The 24,371-nt window shown below is 43.9% G+C and overlaps 1 protein-coding gene across 1 annotated transcript in view; it reads left to right on the forward strand.

The window, feature by feature from the left end:
• Window positions 1–24,371, forward strand: part of cpne2 (copine II) — a 276,356-nt gene that overhangs the window by 39,018 nt on the left and 212,967 nt on the right. Inside the window, exon 6 of the mRNA XM_041191951.1 lies at window positions 6,838–6,921. Within this exon, the coding sequence (XP_041047885.1) occupies window positions 6,838–6,921 (84 nt within the window). The remainder of the gene's footprint in view (window positions 1–6,837; window positions 6,922–24,371) is intronic.

The following is a 24,371-nucleotide window of genomic DNA, read 5'->3' on the forward strand; positions in this document are numbered from 1 at the left end:
AGCAGACAGTAATGGTCAATGGATATTTTTTGGGCTGGAGGAAGGTTTGTAGTGGAGTTCCCTCATGGTCGGTATTGGGACCCTTGCTTTTCCTGATATATATTAATGATTTAGATCTTGGTGTGCAGGGGACAATTTCAAAGCTCTCAGATGATATAAAGCTTGGGAGTGTTGTGAACTGCAAGGAGGATGGTGTGGAGCTTCAAGAGAACTGAGCCAAGTTGGTGGAGTTGGCAGATAGTTGGCAAATGAAATTCAATGTGGAGATGTGTGAGGTGATGCATTTTGGTAGGAAGAACATGGACAGACAATATAAAATAAGGGATGAAATTTTGAAGTGGGTACAGGAGTAGAAAGACCTGGGTGTATATGTGCATAGATCATTGAAGATGGCAGGACAGGTGGAGAGAGCAGTTAATAAAGCATATAGTATCCTGGGCTTTATTAATAGGGGCACAGAGCACACAAGCAGGGAGGTTATGCTGAATTTATATAAGACATTCATTAGACCTCAGCTGAAGTATTGTGTACAGTTCATGTGAACACATTGGAGAGAGCGCAAAAGAGGTTGACAAGAATGGTTCCAGGGCTGAGAAACTTCAGCTATGAGGATAGATTGGAGAGGTTGGGACTGTTCTCCTTGAAGAGAAGAAGGCTAAGAGGGGATTTGATAGAGATGTTCAAAATCATGAGGGAGCTTGTCAGGGTAGATAGGGAGAAACTGTTTCTGCTCATAAAAGGATCAAAAAGGAGAGGGCACAAATTTAAAGTGATTTGCAAAAGAAGCAAACATGACATGAGAAAAAACTTTTTCACACAATGAATGGTTAGGGTCTGGAATGCACTGCCTGGAAATGGAGGCAGGTTCAATTGAGGCATTCAAGATGGCATTAGATGATTATTTGAATAGAAACAACATGCAGGGGTATGGGGAAAAGGCAGAGTAATGGCACTAGGTCATAATGCTCATTTGGACAGCCAGTGCAGACATGATGGACCGAATGGCCTCCTTCTGTGCTGTTAAAATTCTATGATTCTGTGGTTCTGTGATTTATAATAATAATCTGCATAGAAGGGAAAGGATTGCTGAGTACTGCTGTTGGGTAACTTCTCAGCATATCTTCACGCAGAATGATTCACAGTGCCGGTAACCTTCAACAAAATGCAACAGCTTTTAAAGTGTCCTTCGAATAATTGTTCTTCTCAAGGTGAAGAATATATTTCTGGGGAATGAAACATTTTTCAACCTTGGGCATCTATGCCAGCATCAAATATTCCCAGGTCAGGTATAGCACTGACCAAATGTAGAGTGAATCTCCTGCATTTGGCACTAATGTATCTTTTCATAGTGACTTCAGGGAATTCTCCCCATCCCCAAACCTTAACGTGCCACACTGCACACGTAGACTTTGGCAAGCCTTGACACCAAATTTCCTGAGGACCTTCATTTTGTGGGCCAGTGACCATCAGGGACAGGATTCCAATTGCTGAAACAAATTGTGACAGGCAGCAGAGACTTTCAATTCATCTATTCGGGCTGTATTTAACTCCAAGTCTTAAGGGTAGGTCAGTTTTACATAGAATATATGGCACAGGAACAGGCTATTCAGCCCAAACAGTCCTTGCTGGTGTTTACGCTCCACTTGAGCCTTCTCCCATCTTTCCTCATTTTGTAACCTTTAACTCATCTTTCCCCTATCATTGTAATCCTCTATTCCCTTCTCCCTTGGAGCTTCCTCTTTAATGCATCTATATTATTTGTTTCAACTACTCCCTGTGGTAGAGAGTGCAACATTTTCATCATTCTTTGAGTGAAGAAGATTCTTCTGAATTTCCTATTGGATCTAACGGTGACTATCTTATACTGATGGCTTCTAATTGTGATCTTTCCCGCAAGAGGAAACATTTTCTCTGTGTTAGGTCAGCCTCAGCCTTTTATTTTCGAGAGAAAAGAGTTGCAGCCTACCAACCTGATCTGTATACCCAGGCATTCCTCGTAGCATCTTTGTGCATCTTTTCTGCACCCTCTCCAGTGTCTCCATATCCTTTTTAGAATATGGTAACTAGGACTGCACACAGTACTCTTATATGTGGTTTAACAATGGTTCAATGCAGGTTTAGCATAACTTCACTCCTTTTCAACCTTATCCTTCTAGAAATAAAGCCTAGTGCTCATTTTTTTTAATGGTCTTGCTAAACTGTGGCACAACATTTGGTGATTGATGTATTTCTACTCACTGGTCCCTTTGTTCCTCTACCCCACCTACACTCTCACCTTCCAACTAATGTGTACTAAATCACTGCATCAACTGGTCTTCAAACTAAGTAGGAGTAAATTTGGGGAGATAGTGGCATAGTGGTATTGTCACTAGACTAGAAATCAATGAGACTCAGGCTGATGTTCTGGGGATGTGGGTTCAAATCCCATTCCCTGGTAGAATTTAAAAATCAATTAGTAAATCTGGAATATTAAGCTAGTCTCAATAATGGTGACCATGAAACTGTCATTGGTTGGTGTAAAAACTCATCTGGTTTGTTAATGCCCTTTAGGGATAGAAATTTGTCATCCTTACCTGGTTAGGCTTAATTATGACTCCAGATCCACAATAATATTAAAGTGACCAGCTGGTCACTTTAACCCCTCCCCTGGATTTTGTCACAAAAATCCACAGAGCGCTCGTCGATTTCTTCTGGGACAAAAGGCTGCACTGGGTCGCTGTCAAGGTTCTAAGTCTCCCACTTAGGGAGGGCGGTCAGGCGCTGGTGTGCCTATGCACTCAGGTGGCGACTTTCTGCCTTCAGGCCCTGCAGCGATACCTTTACGTCGAGCCCCCTCCGAGATGGTGTGCCGTGGTGACATTTTCCTTCCGCTGGGTGCACAGCCTGAATTATGATGTGCAGCTCCTGTTTGTGAACTGGAGAGGTCTTTGTGGCTCCTTGCAGGCGTGTCCGTCTTTTACCAGGATCTGATCAAAGTCTTAAACGTGGTTGCCTCGTGACGCAGCTCTCCGATGTTAGGAGTAGTGGCTATCGTCAGAGAACTGCTGCTCAGGAATCCGCCCCTCTGTCCTTTTCAGTGGCAGGTGGAGAGGAGAGCTATGGCTGTTGGGGTGACCAGGATCGGGAACATGCTGGCTGGCGGAGGAGCGGGTTGAATGCTACCACAGGAGTTGGAGCATCACGCGTCCGTGGACATCCGGCTTGCAGCCAATGCCATTCAAAACCTTAGGACAGTCGTGCTCAATCGCGATGTCGTACTGGGTCTTGAGGTGGTGCAGGTGAGTGGTGGACTTCTGTGTGAGCGTACCCCTGTTCGGACTTAATTCCACATTGGCCCCAAGCCCCGAACCCTTCCTTGGGAGCCAGTGCCCTGCAACCTGAGTCGCCTCGCGGAAATGCCCTCCGTGGCCTTTAGCACATTGCAGAAGGGCTTCCTGTATGGGCTGCTGCTGCTGCACACCCTTCACTTCCTTGTCATCGCCCGCTGCCCAGACTTGTTGCCGTCCAGTGGTAGCGGTCCCCAGTGGGGGGCCCTCTATGGGGCTGACTTCCCACTTTCCATCGGGGACCTGGGTGGAGGATGTTGCACACAGCAGTCCCATACAACTGTAGGTTGCGTCGGTTCACGGACTCCCAAGATACCTCCGTCTTTTGTGGCCTTGTTGAGACAGCGGACGTCTATGTTAATTGTTATAGGCTGCACCCCCTTTTCAGTTATTTAGAAAATCTTTACTTTTGTTTCATTTGCACTTCAGTCCCATGCTCCTGATCTATGGCACCTGGTGTGGACGGGGGCTGTGAGGGAGGAGGACTTCCTTGCGAAACTGCTCCTGGGCCTGGCCAAGTTGGCCATTAACAGGTCCAGGCAGCGGGCAGTCTGCCCCTCTTCCATAGCTATGTTCGCAGCTGGATGTCCCTGGAGAGGGAGCATGTGGTATCTGCTGGCACTGTCGAGACCTTCCATGCTCGGTGGGCACCACGGGGACAGGGGACGTTTTATTGACCCTCTTAATCACATTTTGGTTCAGTGTTTGCAAGTTTCCTTTAAATTTTGCCTTTGTTTTTGCAGTTTCCCTTTAAGGGGCTGCCTTTTACTTTGTCCCTAATTTTGTTAATTTAGCTTACTTGGTTGGCTCAAAAGAGTTACCCTGCCTACACTCGCACCTTCCAACTAATGTGTACTAAATCACTGCAGCAACTGGATTTCAAACTAAGTAAGAGTAAATTTGGGGAGGTGGTGGCATAGTGGTAATGTCACTAGCCTAGAAATCTATAAGACTCTGGGGATGTGGATTCAAATCCCATTCCCTGGTGGAATTTAAAATTCAATTAGTAAATATGGAATATTAAGCTAGTCTCAGTGACCATGAAACTGTCATTGGTTGTTGTAAAAACCCATCTGGTTTGCCAATGCCCTTTAGGGATGGAAATCTGCCATCTTTACCTGGTCTAGCCTAATGATGACTCCAGATCCACAGTAATATGGCTGACTCTTAACTGCCTTCTGAAATGGTTTAGCAAGGCACTCAGTTCAAGGGCTATTAGCAATGGGCAACAAATGCTGGCCTTGTCAGTGACACCCATATCCCACGAAAGAATAAATTAGTAATCTCAATATTGCCGATTTATCAGATTTTATGGATGTGCGAGAATTTGTTTAGAAAGAAATATCAGAATAAGCTTTATACTGACTGGAAATGTTTTATTAACTATCCCCTATTTGTAATATATACATTTTAAAGAAATTTCTTACTCTGGTGTATCGATGCACGTGTGGCCCTGAGCCTGTATGCCTAAAGAGATTCCAGGCTCATTTTGTTTTGAGTTACTTCAATAGGCTTTAATAGAGTGACAATCCTGAATTTAGGAAGAGAGAGAAATCAGGTAAGATTGTTAGTCACAATTGCCACCTGAGGACCTCTCTTTTAAATGAGTGTCTGTGAGCACTGAATTGACTTGAGCTGTTATTCCACCACCCATTTCGGCCTTATGGTCAATTTCCTGCTAATATCAACTCTCTGGACTTGCACGTGAAGAATACCTTTTGGAACTGATATTGGATGACTGCTGACTTTCCTGTACCATTTTTCTGCACTTAACGTGCATTGGAGGCGAGGCTGTAATTTTGTGCCATTTCTTGGATACAGTGAGTACAGACTAGACAAGGTATTGGGATATTAAATGCTACATACTGAGTGATGGTACAATAGTATAGTCTAAGTGGCTGGTCATTAGTTCCTCCAAAGAGAATATGACATTTGAAAAATATTAATTACATAATGCCCACTCATTATTGTAATCTCCTGACTACTTTGCATCATAACCCAGGTTCAATAGGTTTACTATTGAGTCTTAATCTAGTTGTACTGCATTCATTTTGTATATTGCACTAGAGTAAAAAAGGTAACAAGAAACATTTTTAACTTATTGGCCTTATTTTTTTCTTTCTTCAGTTATGCCTTTGTGAGGTGCTTTTTTTAGTCTGTGTGGGTTGGACTGTACAATTACAGACTTTTGGATTACAGTAATCAGTGTAGTTCACCTACTGGTGAGAGCACTCCCATTTTTCTTTGCTGAAGGTATGTTAAAGGTGACTGAAAATCAGACCAACAGTATTCTCAGGGGAAAAGAGGCACTTGCTGTATTATTTAAGCAGCAAATTGTTCCCATCAAAAATAATCACCTTGAGAATGGTCCAGTGGTGAATCTTGCCACTAAGCTAAGAGCTGGTTGGCGTCTTGGTGTCCTCTGTCAGGTCCATTCCAAGGGCATCCCCCCTGCTGTAGCTGTGTTTCAAAAGGTGGAGTATCTTGTTCCTCAAACTGGAGCCAGTTTATTATCTGTTTTTTGAGACGAACCCAGTCAGACTACACAATTCCTTATGCTTTTCGCTGTCTTTTCAGACTTCATTTCCTCCCTGAATTTTCAGCCATACAAACTGCCTGCTCTCCTCTTGTTGTACCACTCCTTCATTAGGTTGGGCTGTATGAAGGAGAAGGTGAAGGGTATGTCAGGAAATGTTACTCCACCTCCTTCCCCCAATCGCAAGAATAAATGGCTTCTTTCTTTTTGTTTGTAGAATGTGTTGATGTTTTTTGTCTGTGCTATGTGCGAAAAGAGCAGCTCGTTCACTTTAATGAGGATACCAATTTCAATCTGAAGAACATTGTCAGGGGTGGGGAGGGGGGAGTTGCATGGAGCAGAGGAGGATGGGGTGTAATATGCTTCAAGAGCTCATCCAGGGCATCAAATGATCAAATGGTGTGTTTGCCAGTATACCTCACTGTGATGGCTCAGGCAGAGATTAAAACAAGAAGCATTTATACCTAGCATCCCCGATCACTTGCTCTTCTGGAGATGCTCCAGGAGTGCAGCCTCGCTGAGTTTGCACAAATGCATCCCACTCATCAGTAGGTTGGGTGTGACTGGTTAATACAATACAGCAGCAAAAAGATGTACCTTATTTATACTGAATATGGAACATTTTGATTATCTCCAGAGGCTAAATCATTTTTCAAGCTGTTCACATACATAGCACAGGGAGTCAGGAACATCGGTGAGTGCTCATCTGCTGTTTTATCGGTGGTGTGTATATATAGTCTAGAAATCATTCTTGCATTGCAAGACTTTTCATCTGCATTAACTCAACTTTACAGAGTGGTTTCTTACTTGGGTTTCAAGTTATCCAAAAATCCTTTTCTAACTGAAATGGTATCCTTCCAAGAATAACTAAGAAAATGATTTGTTTTAAGGTGTGAGATATTAACATAGCTAGTCTAGTAATAAAACAGTTGCTATTTGAACAGCACTTTTTCACATTCAATTTTGTTTTTGTAGGATCTCTTTGGGAAATCTGACCCTTATTTAGAATTCTATAAACAAGAGGAAGATGGAAAATGGATGCTAGTACATCGAACAGAGGTAGTTTTCTTTGATCTTTCATTGAATGGAATTGTCTCCTTTTAATGTGGTGAGAATTCAGGACAAGACGTTCATGAGGAAGATGGGTTTCGTGTGTTTGAACTAATCCTCCCTCTGTATCTATATGCTCCTGTTTGCTGGTGTCAAAGCACTGCAACATATTGAGTTTACCACTTGGGTGAGTGGGGGGAAGGGAGGGTTTTGTTGCGGCAGTTTGGGTGAGGGGAAGCAGGGAAACCAACAAATAAAAAACAGAGATTCCAACCTGTAATCCCTACCACCTAGAAGAACAAGGACAACAGGCACATGGGAACACCACCACCTACAATATCTCACCACCACCGCCCCCACCCCCACCCCCACCCCTCAAGTCACACATCATCCTGACTTGGAAATATACCGTAATTAACTCATTGTCGCTGAGTCAAAATCCTGGAACTTCCTACCCAACAGCACTGTGTGTGCACCTACACATGGACTGCAACGGTTCAAGAAGGCAACTCACCCCCACCTTCTCAAAGGCAATTGGGGAAGGGAAATAAATATCAGCCTAGCCAGTGAAGACCACATCCCCTGAATGAACAAAGTCCACATCACCTGAACTAAAGCCGAATTTGAATCACTTGTGAGCCTGGTCGAGTGCACCACAAGCAACTATGGGTATTGCTGCTGTTCTATTCATTTGTTATCTGATGGATGAAAGGATTCTAACTGTTGTAAACTTTAATAGACATCAAAATGAAAAGGAGACAAAGCTGCATCCATTGATTTTGAGCTCCCCATCATTAGCTCCCCAGCATCCACCATCCATCACCCTGTGTCTATAATTGCATCTAAGTTTTGTTGACCATTGCTAGTGCCACAGCCACTTACCTTGTGTGTAGAAATCTAAAAAACTTAAAAAAAATAAATAAACTGAATGATCAATGCATTCCGCTCAAGTCCTGATGCTATTTGCAGTCCAGTGGTGAGGTTTGAGTCTGATCCATTGGAAGCTTTCATCCCTTGAGTTATCCAGTTAGCCCCCCCCTTCAGGAACATAAAATCCTATATCCACAGGAAGCCCTGTAGCTATCCTTTCATGTAGTTAACGTATGGACCTGCTTGTAAATCAGTCTGACAGTCCTGAATCAATGACAATTGATAAAATTGTCGAACTGCTTCGAGAGAGAGAGAGAGAGAGAGACACTAAAGCTCATGCAGGAACTAACAGTAATACATTATTGGCTTCCTTTTTGCATCGCTAAGGCATCTGTGATTTCTGTAAGGATCCACGTCCAGGTTCAGATGCAGGAGTTTTTTAATTTTCTCCAAGATTTGTACCTTTTACTTTAAATGTTTGGATAAATTTATTGCTGTGCAATTAGCCATTCTGGTGCCTTTTCCTATTCCGCTTTCTGAAGTCCAGTGGAGAACTATGCCCTATCTTGGTAGATATGGAATATTCTCCTCATTAGTATTAATTTATGGTGGCATACTAGTTTTCCCTTTCCCTCCTATAGGCCCTGAAATCTCACTAGTTTACTTCTGCAGGCATTGGTAATTTTTTTTAATACCTTGCCAAGTTACCTACTCTGCATTGCAAAAGCCAAGACATTGGCTGTGAGTATGCTATTCAACTGTGGAGAGCTTCACACCTTTTAGGTAAGCTTGGCTTTAGTCCCTTTTGCCCCTCTTCTATAGCTTGGGGGTCATCGAGATCAGTAATGATAACAGTAATGCTGTCTCTACCATCTCATAAACAAGAGACAAAGGGCGGGATTTTCGGTGGCCTGAGCAGACAATATGGCGAGAAGGCCAAAAAATTGGTTTCACGATGTCGCGAAACCAGTTTGCAACCACCTGCTCTGTCATCAACCTGGCGAGCTGCATCTTGAGGGGAATTCAGAGGTGAGTGCACAGTAATGTTGCATAGCGCTCGCCTGGGTCATCTGTTGGATGTCAAGGTTGAGATGCATTGCAGGGGTGCCCTGTGGTTGAGTTGAGCTGTGGGGTCGAGGGCTGCCCTGCAGTTGAGGTGAGTTGGAGGTGGGGGGGCAAAGGCTGCCCTGTGGTTGAGGCAAGTTGCAGGTCGGGGAGGGAGCAAGGGCTGCACTGCAATTGAGGCTAGTTGAATGGGCGAGGGCTGCACTGCAGTTGAAGCAAATTGTGGGTGGGGGTTGCAAGAGCTGCCATGCAGTTGAGGCAGATTGAGTGGATGAGGGCTGCATTGCTGTTGAGGTGAGCTGCAGAGATGGTGCAAGGGCTGCCGTGCAATTGAGGTGTGTTGATGGGGGGGCGGTGGACAAGGGCTGCGTGCGGTTCAGGTGAGTTGGTGGGCAGGGGAGTGCGAGGTTGATGGTATTGCACAAGCATGTGCGGGGTTGGTGGGAAGGGGAGCGGTCACACTTTTGGGAAACCTTATACAAAGAGATCATTCCTCCACAGCTAAGACAGTTCAGGCACAGCCACATTGACACGCTTGAAGTCGGGTCTTTAGCTTATCAGCCCCCTCAAGCAATGCAGAGGCATGAAATTGCCACCAAGTGCTCCAGAGTTTTCCACCCCTCGGGCACAGGCTGCATAGTAATGAGTGTTTAGTGGACAGCAGAACAGTTGGATGACTACGCATGTTGTACAATCTCTTTGCTAAAACTGGCCATGGCCCAGTCACTGGTGGAGACGCTCACGGCCCCTTGGCAAACTCAGCATTCCGATTTGGATCAGTCTCCCCCATGGATCAAGCTAACAGTGCAGCCTTGCGGTGTGGGTTAGAAGAACGCCTGCACCTGAGCTAAGAGCACAGCTTGCAGTCCAGTGGCTGAAACTGCTGCCAATCGGTCAAGTGGAGTGGGGTGGAGGTGGGAGGGATTTTGGGCAGCCAAGCAGCGCAATAAACTCTGGCCATCCAAGTGGTGACTAACACTCTCCGGGATGCGTTAAGGGGCCAAGAGAGGTTCTTAGTATATCATGCTAACCCACATGTCTCTCTCTTTCAGCCTGCAGGAGGAGATCATGGATCATGGAGCCTGGTGACCTAGCTGTATGCCTTATGGCGTGCAGGGAGTGGAGATGATGGAGAAGACAGCGACGGAGCCGCCTGGCTGCGCAAAAGGAGGAGCAGCACGTCAGGAAGAAGGGGCGACTGGGGCTTCTGCGCATGCCACTGAAGAGCCATGGCAAGCTGTCGCTGGTCAGTTTCATTCCTTTCATTCCTGCAGATGACTGAGAACCAGTATCGCTGAAGACTGCACATGTCTAGGGAACTGGTCAGTCACATCTGCCAGTTACTGCAGGATTTGGCACCATGGGGACATGGAGGGCATCCACTGCCAGTGGCCATGAAAGTGACCGTGGCACTCAATTTTTAGTGGCTCCTTTCAGGACTCCACAGGTGACCTCTGTGGGATTTCACAAGCCTCCACCCACAAATGCTTCCATGAGATCATGGATGACATCTTCACGAGGGCACACAACTTTGCGCCTTTTACCTGGGACCAGGAAAGCCAGGATGCAAGAGCGATTAGATTTTCCCAGATCTCGGGTTTCCCATAGGTGCAGGGTGCCATCGACTGTGCTCATGTGGCGTTCGGATCTCCGTCGCAACAAGAGGTTGACTATGTCAACTGCAAGGAATTCCATTTGCTGAATATGCAGCTGGTGTGCGACCACCACAAACGCATCCTGCAGACCTGCATACAGTTCCCAGAGATTGTCCATGACTCCTATATTTTCAGTTAGTCACAGATCCCTGACATCTTCCAGGTCCACAGAATCTGCAGGGATAGTTCCTTGGGGACAAGGCCGACCCGCAGAGGACGTGTCTGACGACACCCGTGCGGCGGCCTCAGACTGCAGCAGAGTGACGCTATAATGAGGCTCATGCAGCAGCTCGCAACTTGGTGGAGCAGACCATCGGGATGCTGAAGATGCGGTTCCTGTGCCTGGACTGGTCTGGTGGAGCCCTGCAATACAGTCCACAGAAGCTGTCATGCATCGTTGCTGCCTGCTACGCCCTTCACAACCTGGCGCTGCAATGGGAAGAGCAGTTGGCTGAGAAGGAGATGGGGGAGCTGGAGGTTTCTTCCGATGAGCAGGATGTCGATAGGACTGAAGGTGAGGAGGTTCTCAAAGATGGGGATGGCGGCAATGAGGCCGTCACATTTTTAGATGAAGCAGGCACACTCAGGAGGTCCTCATAGCTGCTAGATTTGTGGAGGATGATGACGACATGCAGTGAAGAGACACCATTGATCCTCACATTACATCTGTGAACATTTGACACCTGTCTGGCTGACAGCATCGTATTTACCCTCTGTGAGAATGCTCCTGTAATGGAGATGCAGTGGAGGCCCTAATACTTACTCAATTCCAGGAGGATGATGACAACATGCAGTGAGGACACTCCATAAATCTTCACATTGCCTCTGTGAATGTCTGACTCCTGTCTGGCAGCTCGCTTGTGCTCTGTGATCAGGGTCATATCATGGTTCGCAGCCACGAAACTTTAAATGCACCTGATCCTTAGTCTGCCTTCAGTATCTGAGCCCTTCAGGAGAACAGATGCTGACGAGATGGGGGCCAGTCCCACCTTAAAGGCGCTGAGAGCACACAGAGAGAATGATGGACTCTGTGATGCCTGCCCACGACATTCTGGCAGCAATGACAAGCACCGTCAAGGTGCAGGCATCAGTAATGTGTCCAATGAGTGTGAGGCTGGACCATCACTTTAGTCCAAAGGCTGCACACAGCACAAAGAAGAGGCCCTGGACTGAGACACTTGTCTTTATCTTGTGCAGGAATCAAGGCTTCACATCTGAGTGACATGAACACTGCTCATCATAATAAGGAGCCATAGGCAGGGAGACATTCTTGGGAGTTTATTGGCAATGGTGAACAGTATGTACAGTGGTTTAACACCCGTACCCCAGCTGTCTAATTACATTTTCTTAACTTTCCTAACCCTGCTGTTACGTCTTGGTGCTCCTTGAACATCAACAGCGAAGGTTGAGACAGCCTGCTGACTGCCACGCCCCGTCTGTGATGACCTTGGCGGGCATCCTCTGGAGGGCCGAGACCTGGAAAGCCCTGGCCTGATTTCGGAGTCCTGCTGTGTGGCATGGCGCCCTCCACGCCTGTGTGGAACTGGAGCTGCTGGGGTCACAGGAAGGGGGGATTTGGAAGGGCCGGACGCTCTCAGTCAGTTGGGTGTATGGCCCATGGGAGTGCACCTGCTGATCCTCCTCCCCATAGGTGCCTGAGGGACCCTGGCTGACTCCTTGAGGAGAAGAGGTAGCTGGAATGAGATCAAGCTGCCCTGCACCCCTCTCACGTGCATACTGTTGGAGGTGATGGAGTTCAGTCTGCACAGCCACCATCCTACCAGTGTTGACCTCAATGTGTTGGCATGCCAGCACTGTCACCACAGCCTGAAGGCAGATGGACTTCTCCATCGTGCTTTGCAATCCGAGGAGTGCAGCAGACATTCCATCCTGATGTTCCTGAACTTACCTTTGCAGCTTCAGCAACTGAGGTATGACTGAGTCCAGAGACTCGTCATCTGACTTGCACTTAGCAGATTTCTGGCCTCCAGGACTGCTGGAAACCTGGGAAGTCCCTGCCACTGCCTGCTGTGGATCAGACAGTATGATGTGCTCACCACATTGTGGACCCGAGGCTACCTCAAGCTAGGTCCCACCGAGGTGTGTGTCTCTGCGCTGGTGGAGGGTGTGGGTGAACGCTGTGACAGGTCTTCATTGAAAGTATCTTCAGATTCTTCTTCAGAGGTTACGTCGGCCTTGGGTGCTGGACTCTGTTGACCATTTCCCAGATCTGCCTGCAAAAGTAAGGAGAGATAATTAGTCCATGGCAAGGGACTTCGGAATAGGACACATCGCTCATAGCATGGTTGTCGGATGGATGTTGCACTGCTGGATCCTCACTTGGTAGAGCAGCACCGACCTCACCGTCAGCACAGGAACGGTCCAGATCCTCACCGGCCAGCTGAGTGGCTCTGTTTTCAAATTCCGCGAGGGCCTTGATTTCAGCCATTTCTCCACCAGTCTGCCACCTGTCCCTCTTGTCGAGTGCCAGCTTATCCTCCATAAATAGAGATGGAGTGTAAGCCAGGCCAGATGATAAGTATGCCTGACATGTGTAGGTGGTGAGCGGTCCCACAGACAGGATGAGGACAATGAAGTTGTGTATAAGAAAGCGAATTGTGATGTCCCTTGAACATGCAGTGAGTGAGATCCCTGTGGATGTGTGATGGATTTGTGATTGTGTGAGTTGAGAGTGATGAGAAGAGTGATTTACCCTGGCAGAATGGAGGAGATCATTCATTCTTTTATGGTACTGGGTGACTGTCCTCTTTTGTAGGGCATTGGCGCTGACCTCCCATGCTGGATTAGTGATGTTGCTGCCCCTCCTTCAGCCAAAGCTGGGGTAGAGGACATCATGGTGGGTCTCCACGGTGTGCAAAAGGCACTCGGGGGTCACGTCATTAAAGTGGGGAGCTGCAGTCTTCTAGCCTTTTGGAGCCATGTCTTCTTTGCAACTGCCTTTGTCTGGAAGCACTGAGAGGTGTTTGCATGGCTGCACTTTAAATATGGCACCCGGCGTGATGAAGTGGCGAGGTGATGGCGTGGCGGGCAATTGAGAGCGAGTCCACCATCGGAACGGTGTGTTTCCTGTGAATGCATAATTAATGAGGCTGGTTTGGGATGAATTGGCGTGAAAAGCCACCATTGCAGCTGGCAGATAAAACGTCCTTTTTCCCGCCCACTACTGCAACTTTGTGGATGATTCTGCCCAAAGTCTTAAAAAACAATAGGTTTGGTATATAAATCATGAGTTTCTATTTTTTCAAGACATAAACCAATTTAGAGAAAAATACCCAAGGTGATGGATACTGAATTCTCAGAAGTGAAAACATCTCCTGTTAAATATTAATGGCATAGGAACTGTTGACCTGATTTGGCTGCTGGGAAAAATACGTTCACAATATGTAAATCTACACAAGACTCAACAAATTAAAATGCTTTACAAGGAATTATTAACAAATCCTTGCATTCAGTGCTGTAGTGGAGATTGTACTGAACAGGAAATTCAGGGAGCTGGACAGCTAACAGAATGCAAATGCAGCTATTTTCACAAATAGCATCACCTGTATATGGACTAGTTTACAGTCCAATAAAATATTAACTGTTTGCACTTTACTAAACAGTCTTGGAATTATGTATGCAGCAAGCCTTATGGCTCTTTCACTGTCCTCCATCTCTGAAATATAAACAATTCAGAGAAGGTGAATAAAACTTGTCTGAAATTTTACAATCCTTGCAGATCTGATCATAACTGAGGTAAAGCAGCACTGACCACAGGTTCCTACAAGCTGCATCATCTAAGAGACTACTCTGTGTTTGTGATTGGCCTTGTGTCTTTACTGAGAGTGGCAGCACACTAGCGCAATATACCCATGTATAAGTCTCTCTCATTTACAGACTGGTGGCAAGGTGTTAGTATGGTTTGTGTGCGGGTATTGGTGGCTGTGTAATGGTGGCCCACTGGTGGTGGGCTGGTTGCATAGACCTGGAGGTGTGAGGATCACCGTACATAGCAACCTGTTTCCTTACTCCATCCATCCCACTGTAATATGAGATTTCATTGTACTGCATATCAACTAGCAGAGAGAACTAAAATGTAAGGGAAGGAAATCAACAAACTTAAACTATGAAATGCATCATTTCAAAGTTCTTGTCACAGTCCAATAAAATATTAACTGTTTGCACTTTACTAAACAGTCTTGGAATTATGTATGCAGCAAGCCTTATGGCTCTTTCACTGTCCTCCATCTCTGAAATATAAACAATTCAGAGAAGGTGAATAAAACTTGTCTGAAGTTTTACAACCCTTGCAGATCTGATCATAACTGAGGTAAAGCAGCACCGACCACATTGAAAATGTATGTGAAAAGTTTCCCTCACCAATAACTAGCACATCGTCTTATTGAAGCAGCCTGCAACTCAGTTTCACTGCAACGTTGAAATCACTTTCACATGGCCATCAGCCATAGTCCCGTTTGAGCTCTCCACACCATGACTGCTGGAGCCGCTGTCCCAGTGAACTTTGGGAAAAGCCTCAGTCTCTTTCATAGGCATGTGTATGTTTAGAAGGGAAATAAATAGCCAGATTTGAAATTCTTAAGATCACGAGCGAGGCTCAGAAATTGCAATTCTCGCCATAAGTGTGGCGAGATGACATGTCTGATCTCTCCAGGAGCTAAAGTCAGCTGATCAAACATGGGGTTGATTTTGAACATGGAACCTTCCTGCTTTGTACAGCCTGCTATGCCATTAGGCACACCAAATATGTCTAATACAGCCACCATGATATGCATTGGTCCAAAGGCTAGTGTAATATGTCATAGAAGGAAACTATAGCATTTTACAGCACAGAGGGAAAGCTCATCGTGTCTGCTGTAGACCTGTGAAACACAATGTCCCAGAATTTGTGGGGTCTTTGATAGTAAACTGTCAGCGTTGGCTGTCATTACCTCTCTGAATCTGACAACAGCTTCAGGATTTAACATGAATGCAGATTAATACTGCAGCTTGTAGTTTCAGTATGTCTTCTTTTGCTCTGTGACAGCCTGCATTCTGCCCTCCCCTTTTTCCCCACCACCCTCAAACCCTCTCCAGAGGCCGCAATTAACAAAATCAGTTGATTTGTTGAGAACTTGCCCTTTTCCACTCTCATTACTATTAGAAACACCCAAAAAACTTAATCCTTGTTCAATGAGCTGTAACTGGTCTTTTATTGGTAATCTGTGTAATTACTACTGCTGAACAACTGATCTGGCCCTGAATAAATATGATTAATTACTAGGTTTTTAAACATAGATTTTTAAATATTTTTTTAAAGTTTCCCCATGATATTTCAGCTTCTATCTTAATCCCATGTGTATATCCCAATTTTTATCCTCCTTTCCATCAATTTATTTAATAAGTGGTTTCCTTATTAGTGCTTTGCATTTTCTGGTTTGTTGTCTGTGAGAATTCTTTAATGTGATTAGCTGCTTAGGCAGCTAGATGACATCACTACAGCTTGATGCTAGAAATTTGCATTAAACTACACTGCAATCAATTGCGCAGTGAGAGTTAAAGTTTTTACCACAGATTGTTAGATCTCTCAATAAGGCTTTTTTTGAGGTCAGTGGCAAGTGCCCTTGCCTCATTGCTGACTCCAAGATCTGGGCTTTGAGGCGTTCAGTGCTATTCCTTGTTAACGTTTTTTTGCATCAGCTCATAGCACTCAACAGTGGCACTTCTATATCGCAGTTAAGTGGTCGTGGGTTTAAGCCCCACTCCAGGACATGAACAAGGAACCTAGGCTGATGCATCAGTGCAGAACTAAGGGAGTGCTGATTTCTTTAATACGAGCCATTAAGCCAAGGCTCAATTTGCCTGTCCAGATGTGTAAAATATCTTGTGGTATGATTTAAAAAATAACACAATGGTGTTTTTCCAGCTGTCAGTATTAGGTAAAGGCATAGTTTCAAAGTTTGCAGTTGACACGAAACTGGAAAACTTCATGAACAATGAGGAGGATAGTAACAGACCTCAGGAGACATGGACAGACTTGTGAAATGCATGGCAGATGAAATTTAATACAGAGAAGTTTTGAAGTGATGTATATTGGTAGGGAGAATGAGGAGAGTCAATATGAACTAAATGGTACAATTTTAAGGAAGTGTTGAAATAGATTGACTTGGGGGTGTATACACAAATCTTTGACAAGACAAAAGCGAAATACTGCGGATGTTGGAAATCTGAAACTAAAATAGAAAGTACTGGAAAAACTCAGCAGGCCTGACAGCATCTGTGAAGAGAGAAACAGAGTTGATGTTTTGAGTCTGTGTGACCCTTCTTCAGAGTTGAAGAACTGTGAAGAAGCTGAGCTCTGGGAAGGGACATGCGGACTCAAAATGTCAACCCTGTTGCTCTCTCCACAGATGCTGTCAGACCTGCTGAGTTTTTGCAGCATTTTCTGTAATTCTCTGACAGGACAACTTGAGAAGGCTGTTAAAACAAAGAAGTTATTCTTAACTTCTATTGAACACTGTTTAGGCCTCAGCTGGAGCATTTGTGTTCAACTGTGAGCAGCACACTTCAGGAAAGATGTCAAAGCTTAGAGAGTGTGCTGAAGGTATTTACCAGAATTGTACCAGCGATGTGGGACTTCAATTATGTCAAGGCAAAGAAGAAGCTGGGGCTCTTCTTAGACAAAGGTTAAGAAGAGATTTGATAGAGATGTTAAAAATCATGAATGGTTTTGGTAGAGTAAATAAGGAGAAACTGATTCCAGTGGCAGAAGTGTCAGCGACCAGAGTTTTATGGTGATTGGCAAAAGAGGTAACAAGAAACATTTTTTAAGCAGTGACTTGTGATCTGGAATGTGTTGCCTGACAAGGTGGAGGAAACAGAATCAATAGTAACTTTCAAAAGGCAATTGGATAAATACATGAAATGAAAAGAAACCAGGGCTGTGGGGAAAGAGCAGATGAGTGGGACTAATGGGCATGATGGGTTGAATGGCCTCCTTCTCTGCTGTATGGCTCTATGATTCTATTTGTCCCAATGCTATCACATGGCATATAATTTTGATTTTGGACGGTGGTTTAAAGTAGGCAATATTAGATCCACTATCCATTGTAGACCTCTCCTGATTGCATTAAATTTAATGATAGTGAAAATTAAAATGATTAATAATGGGCAGCTGATCCAAGTTTTACCTTATCACTCAAAGTTAAAATTACCCCTATACTCTCAGAAGTATATTCACTGGACATTCATCTCTTTTGGTATAATCTTGCTGTGTGCAAATTGACTGCTGTTTGATAACATTATCATGATGCCTAGACATCAGAAGTATTTAATTAGCTGTCAAGCAATATACCCTGGGTGTGCCCCTTTAAATAGCTGCAGAGAAAACATTATTTATCACAGAGCAAGGCCTGCGTTGCCGCGCACCCATGCAACTTAGCAAGAATATTGCTGTCAAGGTCAATGGGGCATCTCATGGACATGAAAGTCATTGTATAAATGCAAGATCTTTCATTTCATTTTCAATATTTACCTATCCATCTTCCTTTTCCCTCTACCACTGTTTCTGGCCCTTCCATGTCCCAACAACCTGCTGAGTATATTCCTTCCAACCTCACACTTCATTCTTTTGATGGCTGAAAAGTATGGCCTCTAGTTACTGACTCACTGACCAATATTACCTTCTGGAAACTCTCAAAACATTGAACACCTTGATTAGCTCTCCTCCATAACTTGCTCTGTTTTGGTGAAAAGAGCCCTGATTTCTCGAGATTCCTATCTCTGGCATCACTTTAATAAGTTTCCTCTAGCCTCCTTCCCACTAAACCAATTGGGGTGTGTCCAGTGATTGTGGGTTTAACACCCCCTCATTTGTTTTCTTTGCATCATATGCCCCTGTTTGTAAAGCATTGGATTTTTTTAACAGGTCTGCCTGTCTGTCATTGTTAGCTCCATTTCTTTTTGTGTACACATCACCCCTGCCCTCAAAATAAGTCCTAATCCAGTAATGTGAGCCCTAATTCTAACCAGAGGCATGATCTGGATGGGTGGGAGTTTCTGAAAAGTGATGCCTGGGCCATTTTAATTTGAATATGAGGCCTCATGCCTCATTCCAATAGTTTACATCTGTCTCTTGCACAGAACAGGTGGGAAGGACATTGTGAGTGGGAATTTGCACAAGGACTGGATATGTCAAGGAGCCAAGGGAATGATCCATGGCATAATGAGGACCACATCATCATTAAAAATATTGTTATGATCCCTACGGAGACCAAGAACCTGAAAGAACCAAACTTCCCAAATGACGCCAATGGGAAAAAAAACGATGGACAAGATTTCACTTTTTCAAACTTTTACTGTAACTATCAAACTAAAATCAACAAAAATTGAACAGGAATTAACAGGTAAATTGTATTCAGTAACAACTAGAAAATTATGGATTAAATAGCTGATACAACAAATATGGATCTTACAGATCTTTCAGGTAGTCTACTCAGCAAATATGGCATCAATCTTAGCCCCAAAACCCTTCAAAACTTTGTCTTCCTCACGAAGAATTCCAGCTTCTCTTCCACCAGAATTTACTCCCCCCAGCTGACAGCAGCACACAACCACAAGAGTTCCATGGGCATTGCCTTCACCAAAATGGCAAATACCTGCAGAACCTTCTCAACTCTGCTACAATGGGTCTAGGTGGCTGCAGCAACACTGTATGTACCTATTTGCAGCTTCTAGATTCAGCCTTCATCTTCTTCAGCCTGCCTGTGCATACTACTGGGTCAACTGAGCTTGGAGAGTTCTGTGTTTCTTATATAATTTCAACTAGTTGCGGTTTCCCCAGAAACCTGAAGTTTCTGTTTACATTTTAGCTTTCCTAAAAATCCAGTTTCCTTTTCAGGTAATGCTGGCACCCAAGAAAAATACAAATCATGAAACCACGGATTCCGTCACACCATCAGCAGTTTCCATGGGGATGGCATGGAATTCAATAGTGATGAGGATCTTCCTGAGGATTTATGCAGGATAGATCACAAATGTATGACTAATTATATGAAATGTATTGAAACCTCAGCATGTGACTGGAGAGAAGAAAGAAAAAGTGATATGCTTTAGTTGGAGGATATCTACAATTTCTAAACCCCGCATAATGAAGACTAAACCTATTCATAATGTCAGTGAGATGGAAGCATGGTCACCATCCTGTTGCAATAAGTTATCCTGTGCAATTTATTTAAATGCCATTCTTACTAGCGGCAACTTGTCCAGTTAGATGGTTCCTTGAAAATGAATCTGATTTGTTAGAGGTTTCATTTCCATCAGCGGTTAATGTCATATGAAAAGGCGTTTTATTTATCTTTTCCTTTTTCTCTCATTTTATCTCCATTTTAACTCCGATATTATTTCCCCATTCCTCCTTTCTCATTTATCTTTTAATATCACTCTGTGTGTCTTTTTTTGCCTTATAAATATCTTTTTCTTTCTTCGCTTTATCCTCATTCATCCACTCAGTTCTGTGAACACAGAGGCAATCTGTCTTTTTCTTGCACCTTATCCACCCATCAGGATGGATGAATGAGAAATGATCTGATCAAGGAGCTTGAAATGTAAATGAAGTTAATAGGATAGTTATAAATAAACTAGTTTGTCTGGTGGACGATTCAAGAACGTGGGGATGTAATCTTAAAATTTGAGCTAGGCCGCTGAGGAGGGAACCCGAGAAGTACTTTTTCACACAAAGAGCAGTAGCTATCTGGAACTCTGTTTCCTTAAAGCTGTGGAGTTTAGAACAATTGGAGCTTGCAAGACTGAGCTAGATAGACTGTTGTTATGTAGAGATATCACTTTGCAACATTAATTAAGTATATTTTATTATCAGCGTAGCTCAAGAGACAAATAAAGAAGGAATTGCATTAATCCAGCTCTTGAATTTTGGACTGATCTTTATTGCTATTACAGTTTATTTCTATCTAGACACATTAAACGTTTGCCAAGGGAATGAATGTTTTGACTGGGAATTCAGTAGGTTATTTGTAAAAGCTCCCTTTTATTATTGGCATCATGGGTTCACTTGATTTCAGTCGACTTGGAAAATGTCTTCATTCCACAAATGGTTATTACTGTTATTTTTCTTGATCATTGCTCACTACATTAACACAATAATGCTGCATGCCATTCATGTTCGTAATCCACATTAATCTCCTGAATTCTCTTTTGCGTTTACCAATGCGCAGGCCCCCTGCAATTTGAAGTTAACCTTGCATTGCAATGCCAATGAGGTCATCAAGCCACAGTATTTGCGTGTAAAACATGCCCTCCAGATGCTGCCTTACCTGCTGAGTATTTCCAGCTTTTACTAATTTTTGTTTTTGTATTAAAACTTTACTGATCTTGAAAGCAGTCAGACACATTAAAAAAAAAACCTTTCCTTATTTGTTGCTTACATTACTTTTACTCTAGTCTAAATTTGGATATTTAAACCAACTATTAGTTTGTTCCTATCATTTCTATATGTTTGTCTACCTATTTCCTTATCTCCTTTCCACTTATGTTTAGCCTGTAATGAGCTCGTATTAAAAATACTGTCCCTTTCAGTTCCTTATGACTAACCAAAAACAGATTTAGCATTTGCACTGTTCCCTGTATCATCCTTGCATTCCAGTCTTAAAATGGATCTTTGAATAATATCACTATTTTGTTTCCTGCTGAATCCTTCCTGATCATTTTATAACTAACAATATTTATGACCCGGTCTAAGCCATATCTCTGTAATGTAACATTGTATCCCTTAAATACCAATTTGTACCTGCAGCTGACCAATCCCAGAGTATGTTGGTTATTTATATACATATAACTCAAAGCTGCATGTGTGTGTTAATCTTACTCTTAATCCCTGCCTAGTGGTCTCTGCCTTATTGCCTTCCTGTTTTTCTCCTTTTTCTTTCCTATATCTCCCATCCCTTTAGCTGCATTTCCTATTATCTGTATTGAGATCTTATATAACCTGACTCCAATAAGACAAACACCGAACTGTGTGTTTAAGAGGTAGAGAGAGGCAGCAATATTTATTTGTTTAAAAAGCTCCTTTCCTTCTTCATTGTTGGAAAAGAAGTAGCTTCAGGATTTGTGTTCTGTAATACAGTCGTTTCTTCCAGAGTTCTAGGTTTGCAGATGTGAAATCACACTGGGAAATCATTTTAAGTGATCAAATTAATATTTATTCAGTGGCACCCCACTGACTAAAATAACAGCAAGTAAAGGCTACTCATCAAGCAAGGCCCAGTTACTCATTAAAAATAGCACATATGGAGAGTGTGGGCCATCTGTGGAGATGGCTATAAATTTGCAACTGGGTATTAGAGCAGAATCAGAGAAACAGACAGACTGTTTCTAAAAAATCAGCTTCTTCCTTAAAGTTGGGTGCAAATGTAGCTGTCACGCTCCTGGAAAGGGCTTTTTTTCCCTGTTTCATAGAATTACTGTACAGAAGGAGTCCACTCGAATCGTCATTCTGTGCTGGCATTTGGAAAAAGCAGTAATGCTTAATCCCACATTCCTGCCTTTTATTTGTAACCCTGTAAGTTCCCTATCTGCCCAACTCTTTTTTAAAATTATTTATGGAATCAGCTTCTACCACCTTTTCAGGTGGAGCATTCCAACTCCCAAAAACTCTAATCGGAGAAAGTATCTCTACATGTATCCTCTAGATCTTTTGCTAATGAATTTTATACTATGATTCAATGACCGCTAGACAGTGACACACTTTGCATAAGAAACAATTTTCTCTATCCACAGTGTCCAAGCCTCTCATCACAGGCAAATGGTCTTAACCTTTTCAACCTCCCCTCATAACTGAAGTCCTTCATCTCTGCTAACACCCTTGTAAGCCCTTTCTGAGCTCTTTCTAATGCCGTTATGTCTTTCCTTAAGTGTGATGTCTAAAATTGTCTACTATATTCCAGCTGAGGACTAACCAATGATTTATATAGTACTGGCATAATCTCTAAGCTTTATCAATGGAGGAATAATATAAAAGCCAAGTAACTCAAATTCTTTTTAACCACCATATCAACTTGCCCTGCCACCTTTAGGGATTTGTGTATATGGACACTGAAGTCCCTCTGCTTATCTACACTTTTCAAAATTGTGCTATTATACTATACTGTATTTCCATGTTAATCCATCCAAATTACATCACTTCACACTTCTATGCATTAATAGCATCAGTCATATTTCTGTCCAATTCACTGTCCTGTCTGTCATTCTGAACCCTTAATTATCCTCATCACTGCTACATTACCTGGCATCATATCATATGCAAACTTTATAATGCTTCTCCCTATAACTTGTATTAAATTAAAGGCAACCAGAGTTGGCAAACGGTACTACAATCCTCAAGATATTGTTAACCTTTGAAATGATTGACAAACTTTTGCTATCTAAGGAACCAAAAATGGTTAAAATAATGTAGCTGCATTTGTACATTGGGGTTTATGTCATGAAGTGTCAGTGGAAAGCCACATGTGCCATTGGGTTTATACCTTTTGATGTACTGAGGTCAAGGCATAGGGCAGAATCACCCCAGATTTGCACTAAATGTGGTAGCGGGCGGGAAAAAGAACGTTTTCCCGCTGGCCGCGATGGTTTGATTTCTCACCGTATTGTCCCAATCCCACTTCATTAATCATGTATTCATGGGAAACATTCCGTTTTGATGGCGAGCGGGCTCTCATTCATACGTCACACCGTCAACTTACCACTTCATAATTCTGGGCGCCACATTTAAAGTGCAGCTGCACGCACACCTCTCAGTGCTTCCAGCCCAGGACTGCTGCACAGAAGACATGGCCCCAAAAGGCAAGAATACTGGAGTCTGCGATTCAGTGATGCGTCCCTCAAGCGCTTTTTGGATGCTGTGGAGGCTCGCCGTAATGTTCTCTACCCCAACTCTGGCCGCAGGCGGACCAGCAACACCACCAATCCGGCTTATGAGGTGGTGGCAGTGGTGGTCAGTGCCAACACCCTACAAAAGAGGGCAGCCATTCTGTGCTGCGAGAAGATGAATGACCTCCTCCGTTCCGCCAGTGGAAGTCACTCTGCACTTCCAACTCGCACAATCACAAACCCATCACACATGCACAGGGATATCACTCACTGGCAGTGCAAGGGACATCACCATTCACTGACATACAGACCTTCATTGTCCTCATCCATGGGACCATTCAGCACCCACACATGCCAGGCATACTTATCATCTGGCCTGGCAGGCATCCTGCTTATACTCTCACCATCTCTATTCATGTAGGACAAGCTGGCACACAAGAGGGAAAGGTCACAGGCCTCGTGGAGGAATGCCTAAAATCAAGTTCCTTATGGACTTTGAAATAGAGTTACGCAGCTGGCTGGTGAGGATTTGGACCATTCCTGTGCTGATGGTGAGGTCAGCGGTGCTCTACCAAGTGAGGATCTAGCAGTGCAGCATCCATCAGACAATCATGCTGGAGTCACTTCCTCTCATCCTCAGTGTCATGTCATGCACTAATTATCTCTCCTTGCTTTCACAAGCATACCTGGATAACAGCCAACAGAGTCCACGACCCAGGGCCTCCAATCAAGCCCTGAAGAAACCACTGAAGAGGAATCTGAAGACACCCTCCCTGAAGTCCTGTCACAGCGCTCACCCACAACCTCCCTCAGTACAGAGACACACACCTCAGTGGGACCTAGTTCTAGAGCAGCCTTGGGGTCACAATCTGGTGAGTACATTGCACTTTCTGATCCACAGTAGGCGGAGGCAGAGAGTATGTGCACTGCCATAAGCCAGACTGGAGTCAAACATTCATAGATGCAATGTGAGGGTCTATGTGTCTCCTT

The sequence above is a fragment of the Carcharodon carcharias genome, chromosome 7, assembly GCF_017639515.1.
Source record: "Carcharodon carcharias isolate sCarCar2 chromosome 7, sCarCar2.pri, whole genome shotgun sequence".
Classification (NCBI taxonomy): Eukaryota; Metazoa; Chordata; class Chondrichthyes; order Lamniformes; family Lamnidae; genus Carcharodon; species Carcharodon carcharias.